This window comes from Toxorhynchites rutilus, chromosome 3, assembly GCF_029784135.1.
Source record: "Toxorhynchites rutilus septentrionalis strain SRP chromosome 3, ASM2978413v1, whole genome shotgun sequence".
Classification (NCBI taxonomy): domain Eukaryota; kingdom Metazoa; phylum Arthropoda; class Insecta; order Diptera; family Culicidae; genus Toxorhynchites; species Toxorhynchites rutilus.
In genome coordinates this window covers 204,584,014-204,592,335 of record NC_073746.1, presented here as the reverse complement: position 1 = coordinate 204,592,335, position 8,322 = coordinate 204,584,014, and the positions used below count along the sequence as shown (strand labels likewise).

At 39.4% G+C, this 8,322-nt stretch overlaps 1 protein-coding gene across 1 annotated transcript; it reads left to right on the top strand.

The window, feature by feature from the left end:
* The first annotated feature begins 4,502 nt into the window (after window positions 1-4,502).
* LOC129775747 (ATP-binding cassette sub-family F member 2) lies at window positions 4,503-7,219 on the top strand. The gene is made up of 4 exons (XM_055780812.1): window positions 4,503-4,641; window positions 5,000-5,136; window positions 5,200-6,779; window positions 6,844-7,219. The coding sequence occupies exons 2-4, from the start codon at window positions 5,013-5,015 to the stop codon at window positions 6,964-6,966; spliced, it is 1,827 nt and encodes a 608-aa protein (XP_055636787.1). The 5' UTR covers window positions 4,503-4,641; window positions 5,000-5,012; the 3' UTR covers window positions 6,967-7,219.
* The last annotated feature ends 1,103 nt before the right edge of the window (window positions 7,220-8,322 follow it).

The window sequence follows — 8,322 nt, the reverse complement described above, 5'->3', positions numbered from 1 at the left end:
AAACATGTGGTGAAAATTGATCGAATTTTTGATTGTCAGTTTGACATGCGGTGCAATGTACAACCAAAGTATGTATGTCATGCTACGATGGTACCTGTACAACGCTGTACACGTAGTGATCCCCGATAATCGTTCGATTAATCGATTAATCGAATACTTCCTACAGAAATCGAATATTAATCGAACGAATACTGCGCAACCAATAATCGAAGCGAACGAATAATTTACGTCGATTAATCGATCCAAACCCAGAGAAAAAAAACGTACGGTCGCTGCAGTTTTATCCCGAAAATCAATCATTATCTTTGACGATCCCCTAACTGGTCAACGAAGCTCAATGCCGTCAACGCGAATTGAGCTTCGTTTACGAGTCTAAGGGAGCGTGAACGATAATAATTGATTTCCAGGCGGGATGAACACTTTTTGACGTAGGACTACGTCTAACCGGAAGATATAGGGGGTGAAATGGAAATCTAGGCATTGAACAAGTAGGAAAAAATGCAAGATTTGGAACGCTTATAACTCGAGCATTTCTCAATAGATCGCAAAGGTTTTTGCATCAATTGATCTTCTTCTTGGATGGCTCTAACGTTCCAGTGGAACTTTTGCCTTCTCAACGTAGCATTACTTGCGTCATTTTTATTAGTAATACTTGTTTAAGATTTCTATGCCGAATAACACGCCTTAAATGTACTCTGGAGTGGCAAGCTCTAGAATACGCGTGACCACAGTGCAAGCCGGAAAATTTTTCTTTGACGAAAAATCCCCCGGCCAGAACGGGAATCGAACCCGAACCCCCGGCATGATAGTGTGGGACGCTAACCACTCGGCCACGGGAGCACCCATCAATTGATAGGAAATATATCTACGCATCTATCATAACGAATAAATTTTCATTTTTCTTGAGATAAATAATTGAATAATTGTAAAATATCAAGCATTGTCAAAATGCACTATGTGCCCATTTTTGATTGGTCCATTTTGTGCTCCTCAAATCGTACCGACCAAAACGGGCAACCAGAGCAGCAGCGAAATAGAATGAAGCACGATTGGAAAGAAAAAAGAAAAAAATTAACGAAACATTGGTCGCAGTCTCACACATGCGTAATTCTCTAGCCAGCCAGTCTACTTAAAAATCCCCGCTCCGCTGCCGTAACGATCATTCTCATTCAAACCGTACACCACATCGGTTCGCATCACAACACATCAACAAACCAACCCAAGCAGCCATGTCTGGAAATAGTAAAGGAGGAAAAGTGAAGGGAAAGGCAAAATCCCGCTCGAACCGTGTTGATCTGGAGTTCCCCGCAAGGGTAGCTAGGCCGAGCGCGTTAGGACCAGTGCACCAGTCCACCTAGCCGGCGTTATATAGTTTCGGCCGCCGAAGTGATCGAGTTAGCCGGCAAAGCTGCTCGCGACGATAAGAAAACCCGCATTCGGAACAGAACACATTCGGTTCGGTGGACATCAAGACAACAGGCAGTTGCAGCGAGTGGCGAGTGGCAAACGCAATCGCAAAACGGCATCAGGTAGCAGAATAAATAAGTTTGTTCTTTATACAAACTGCTTTGGTGGCAAATCCAGAACAAGGCGGCATCGAGGGCGTTCGAAATGGTTTTTTTCAAAACCACGAGTACTAAGTTTTCTAAATTGGAACCATTCCATAAAACAAGGCGCTTTTCAGGGCCATTAAACCTTCCAAAAAAGAGTTTAGGAAATACAGTTCAATGCTTTCTAAAACAATATCCAAAATAATAATAAAACACAAATTGATTTTTTCATAATTTGTTTGCCAGAATATGATGAGTATGTGAATTTGGAAGTTGTTCTGAGCTTATTGATTTTCACCGATTCTTAAATTGCTTCTAGATTGAAAGTACAGTAATTTACACTTATCTCGACATTTAGCTAATTGGACGGACCTGTATTGCGACATATTTAGTTGGACATTTTTGTAAACATAGAGTTCGGGGTCCAAATTATGAAATTATGAATTATGAGTGGTGGTAATGCGACGTGCCATTGAATGTAATTTACTGTAAAATATGTCACAAGCTGGATGGGAAGAAATTTTCCAACTGTGAAAGCTGTGGCGAGTGGCAAATGCAATCGCTAAACAGAAAGGTTTAGCCGAACAAGATGGGGATATCGAGTGATAACAAAACAATAAACTCTTTAGATTGAAGATAATTTTGTGATCCTGAAAAGGACCCTTTTTAGCCTGCATGTGAATCCAACGAGCGAACAAGTCGTAATGAATGTATTTTTTTGCCATCGCTCCCTTTTAACGCTCATTCGTCCGTCTCGTTGGACTCGCCCCTCTGGCTGAGTCTGCCGATTTGTCTCTATCCTGTGAGTGTGTACCGCTAGAGTATAAAACACGCGGACCCCAAAAAAATATCTTATTTTCTTTCAAACCGTAAACCCGTGTGGTTGTACGTCATCGACATCGTGGACGTAACAAAGGAGGACAAGTTAAGGGAAAGGCAACATCTCACTCGAATCGTGCAGGTCTCCAGTTCCCTGTTGGTCGCATTCACTGATTGCTCCGCAAGGGTAACTAGGCCGAACGGATTGGTGCCGGAGCACCAGTATACCTAACAGCGATTATAGAGTTCCGGCCGTCGGAGTGCTCGAGTTGGCTTGCAAAGCTGCTCACGACAATCAGAAAACCCTCATCAAGAACAGAGCAACTTCGGTTCGGCGCTCATCAAGGCAACAATGAGTTTCAGTGAGTGGCAAAGTGTTTCTCCGGCACGTTGCATTAAATGTAATTTACTGAACAACATGTCACAAGCTGGATGGGAAGAAATTTTTCAACTGTGAAAGCTGTGGCGAGTGACAAACGCAATAGCTAAACAGGAAGGTTTAACCGAACAAGATGGGAATATCGAGTGATAACAAAAACACAACACCAAAGGTTCTTTTCAGAACCATCAACATATTCATAAAGAGTAAACAGTAAATCCATTTTTCAGGTAGATAGGTAGGTATTCACGTAGGAGAAGAAAATAAAACAATATATTTAAAATATATATTTAACAAAAGCTGTCCCCTTTGTATAGTCCTACGTCACTCCGGTTATGTCCCCGACATTACCCACCCGTCTTTTTGATTCCAGATGGCTTCCTAGTAAATGAGAAATATTATTCTAACGAATTATTTCTCTCAGTGTAACGATTAATCGATTAATCGATTATTTGAGGCGATTAATCGTATCGAATAACAAACTACTGAAAAGTATTCGATTAGCTGATGAACGATTAATTTAAAAAATCGGGGATCACTATGTACACGTACAACGCTAGTACAGCTGTATGTCTGTCCCTGATATTATGGAAAATTTCGATCCTTAACCCCTATGGCACATTACATTCATACATGTAACGCCTACGTGACAGTCAGGGATGCCAGGTGATTTATTCAAATATCTTCACATGGTACGTAAAAATGTCTTCACATGGTACGAAAAAATGTCTTCAAATGCCTTCATAGTCTTATCGAAAAAACAAAAAATCTTAGCTTACATTTGGACAATAGCTTATTCAATGTTTATATTAATTGGAATTGTTATATAGCGCATTTCACTAAACTTGTCTTTAGGTTTTGAAGATTTTTTCAAAAGATGTAAGCAAAGAATATATTTTACAACTGCGAACTAAATTTCATGACTTTGGAAATGATATTTAGCCCGATATACCGTTGTTTGGGTGAATATTGCCCCGGTTTTTCCACAAAACGGAACTGTGATGACTCCATTTGTTTATTTCAGCTTTGAAGCTTTGGTTGTTTTGGTTGTAGTTCAAACCATATCCATAAAACTGATTATTAAAACGTTGTGTTACCGTTGTGTAACCAAAAACCTTCGTTTTTGAAGTGGTCATTTGAAAGATCTAAGTTAATCTATTGTATAATATGGGTCCAAACTTATAAAAATACAATGTCACAATCATTCTAAAAAGGGCCAAAGGTTGTGCAGTCCACTGATCATTCAACAAGAGCCAAAGGTTGTACCGCTCATGACAACTCTACATGAACTGATGATTGCGCCGGTTAGTGACCATTCTATCCTGCATTCCTCGAGTCGAGAAAGACGCACCACGCTAGATATGAGGTACAGACTAGGGGGGCGTTGCTGATTAAGGGTCAGCTGCATCCCAATAGGAAGTATCCCGTGTCGGGCACACGTACAGAGCATTGGAGACAGCAACATCCGAATTACGAAAACACTTGTAATACTAACCTCGAGCCAACCGCGAGTAATCGGTTACATATTACTAACATAGATAACAAGAAAAATTGTCAAAGTATTGAACTCCCGGCCCCGTGAGACTAACGCCATATGAGCCTTGATAAAAATATATATTTTGGAAAAAAAAAAATTCACATACGCTATCATACTGAAATGTCTTAACATATTTCAAAATGTCTTCAAAATGTCTTAACAAAATCAAATGTCTTCACAAAATCAAATGTCTTCACAGTAAGTCAAATGTCTTCAAAATGAAGACATGTCTTCAAACCTGGCATCCCTGGTGACAGTACAGCCACTAACGTCATTGAACATGTGTCTATGAGATTTTCGGTCGCGATTCATTCTATACTTTTTCCATCTTGTCAAGCGAAGAGGAGTTAGTGCAGGTTTGTGAATTTTTAATTCAGATTTTCCAAAGTAACATTTTTAGACAAAGTGATAATGTTGCATTTTGTTATGGTTTAGAACTATATTGAAATTTTATCAGTTGATTTTGTTTTCGAATGAAAACATTGGAGAAATACAATAAGGTCAAACTTTGCTCATTGCTCAAACCAACTATCATTTCACTCGTTATTGAATCAAATTTTGCGAGACAAATCATTGATCATATTTTGCTACACTCCACTACATTAAGCAAATTTATTGTGGAAAATCAAGTGAATTCGCCTATATTTCAATACAGCTTGCAAAACATGACCTAATTGAGAGATTTTCACGGTTGAAATTTTGTTTCATTTTCAGTCATTTCGCAACCATGGCACCCGACAAAAAGCAGAAAGGACGTAACAAGAAAATCACACTCGTCCAGAGCAGTAAAAAAGATGAAAAACCAGCGTCCAACGGAGCCTCTAACGGGTCGTCCGAAATGACTGAAGAAGGTAAATCGCAAAAGTTTGATTCATTTCTAAGTCAGAATAAGCATGTATGTGTGTTCTTTACAGAGGCTCTTTGTGCTAAGTTGGATGAGGAAGCAAGAATCAACGCGGAGGCAAGAGCTTGTACTGGTTCATTGGCTGTGCATCCACGATCGCGTGATATTAAATTTAGCAATTTTTCAATCACTTTCTTCGGTTGTGAAATGTTACAAGATACTATGCTTGAGTTGAATTGTGGTCGTCGTTACGGTCTGCTTGGTTCCAACGGATGTGGAAAGTCTTCACTACTTGCGGTGCTTGGCAATCGCGAAGTACCCATTCCGGAGCATATCGATATATTCCATCTGACGCGTGAAATTCCGGCTAGTTCCAAAAGTGCCCTTCAGTGTGTGATGGAGGTGGACGAGGAACGAATCAAGCTGGAGAAAATGGCTGACGAATTGGTTGATCAGGAAGATGATGAGTCCCAGGAACGATTGATGGATATCTACGATCGGTTGGACGAAATGTCGGCAGATCAAGCGGAGGCAAAAGCTTCAAGAATTCTACATGGATTGGGTTTCGATAAGAAAATGCAGGCAAAAGCTGCAAAGGACTTTTCCGGAGGATGGAGAATGCGTATTGCACTAGCAAGAGCATTGTTTGTGAAACCACATTTACTTCTTTTGGATGAGCCGACCAATCATCTTGATCTGGATGCTTGCGTATGGTTGGAAGAAGAACTGAAAACGTATAAGCGTATTCTGGTTATAATTTCCCATTCACAAGATTTCCTGAATGGAGTTTGTACCAACATTATTCATTTGACCCAAAAGCGGCTGAAATATTACACTGGTAACTACGAACAGTTTGTAAAGACCCGCATGGAGTTGTTGGAAAACCAAATGAAGCAATACAACTGGGAGCAAGATCAAATAGCACACATGAAAAACTACATTGCACGATTTGGTCACGGTTCGGCAAAATTGGCACGTCAAGCTCAGTCCAAAGAGAAAACACTCGCTAAAATGATGGCCCAAGGTCTTACCGAGAAAGCTATTGATGAAAAACAATTGAACTTTTGCTTTCCATCATGCGGTACGATTCCTCCGCCTGTTATCATGGTACAGAATGTCAGTTTTCGATACAATGACACTACTCCTTATATTTATAAAAATCTCGAATTTGGCATTGACTTGGACACTAGGTTAGCTTTGGTTGGCCCTAATGGCGCCGGCAAAAGTACCTTGCTGAAATTACTATTCGGAGATCTGGTGCCTACAGCGGGAATGATACGTAAGAACTCCCATTTGCGCATCGCTAGATACCATCAGCACTTGCATGAGTTGCTAGACATGGACCTCAGTCCCTTGGATTATATGTTAAAATCGTTCCCGGAAGTAGTGGAGCGGGAAGAAATGCGAAAAATTATCGGTCGTTACGGACTAACGGGGCGCCAACAAGTTTGTCCCATTCGACAGCTATCAGACGGACAGCGTTGCAGAGTTGTCTTTGCCTATCTTGCATGGAAGAAACCACATCTGCTGCTTCTTGATGAACCTACGAATCATTTAGACATGGAAACAATCGACGCGTTAGCTGAAGCGATCAACGATTTCGAAGGCGGTCTGGTGCTCGTTAGTCACGATTTCAGATTGATCAACCAGGTTAGTCTAATCTCTTTTTTAGCCCGATCCTTTTAGATGATAACTCATCCTTCTTTATTCCTAGGTTGCTAATGAAATTTGGATATGTGAAAAGGGCACTGTTACGAAATGGAACGGTAATATTTTAGACTACAAAGAACATCTGAAAAAGAATATCATAAAGGAAGCAAATGCCGTTGGTAAATAGACATTGTGACCGAATCATCACTTTAACTACGAATTACACAAACAATATCTTATCTACTCACCCGATAATTGCAAACAATAAAAGATGCGTCTGCTAAGCATATTTAACATAATAATGAAAATAGTGACAATTATAGACCAGATATTCTCTTCCCCTGGTTCCATAGTATTGAATTTATTGGCAAGGCAGTGTAGAATTATTTTAATAAAAAAAACGTATTTCTTAATTATTTGAAAACATTGATCTATCCGTATTGTGTTTGTGTGTAATTTTTCACAACCGAAAACCAGTTTTAAAAGTATGAACCATTAGGGCGGGACCTAAGCGTGACTCGAAGAAATCGCAAAATAAAATGTTATAACCGGACAAAAAAAGTGTAATGTCACAAGTAGGCTAGAAATATTGTGGAGCGGGAAAAACTTCATGGGTATAAATACTTCACAGAACAAAGCATAATTTTTATTAAAAACTCGCTGACCCGGCGAACTTCGTCCCGTCCAAAACATTTTTATATGCCTTCTTTCCAACATTCTTTCGTTTTCTTACTAACGATCGTTCGTGGATTTAATCGCAGATCTCTTCATTGATTGATCTTCTAATTGGTCGTTTACAATTTCCTTTTACTGTAAATTTCCTAGTACTTCTACAAAAACTCGTCATAGGGCCCTATTATAGAAATCGAATCGAGGATTCGATACAATCACTATCACTATCACACCGAGTAAAATCCAAAATTTCCAAAAGAGTTAATATGGTTATGTTTTGGAGAAAACTGATATTCCCTCAACGAATGAAGCTTAATAGGCGTAATGCATGCATGTATGTGTAATAAAAACGATATCATGGAACAATCTGCTTTACAAAAAATATAATTATTAGAAAATGACCTTTTTCGTGTATTTTCACAACTGCAATCTACGAAATTCCGTAATGAGTCACGCACGAATTTCACTTTTTTTTAGCAAACAATTTTTGTAATTCATGTAATGCAACACGTAATTGTCTTTTAGCGTCGATTTCTTGTTGTAGCGGCGTCAAAAGCTTTATTGTATTGGGGCCACCACCTGCGATTCTAAATTTTCGCCTGTTGTGTTAGTGTAAAGTGACCAGATGGTCAGAGGTCTAACGCGGGACACAAAGAACAAAACGTTATGTATATACGTTATGTGAACATAAACCATGCTTTAGCGAGTCTAAACTGATCGGTATTATTTTTTTCTGAGTATCGGCACTCAGTTGGGATTTTTCGGTGATTTAGATTTTGTTTACGCCCGAAAATGACTCGCTCAATCAGAGCATTTACGCCTGGCAAGCACGATTCAAATTCTACAATTTTCTTCAAATTACCGAATGGAA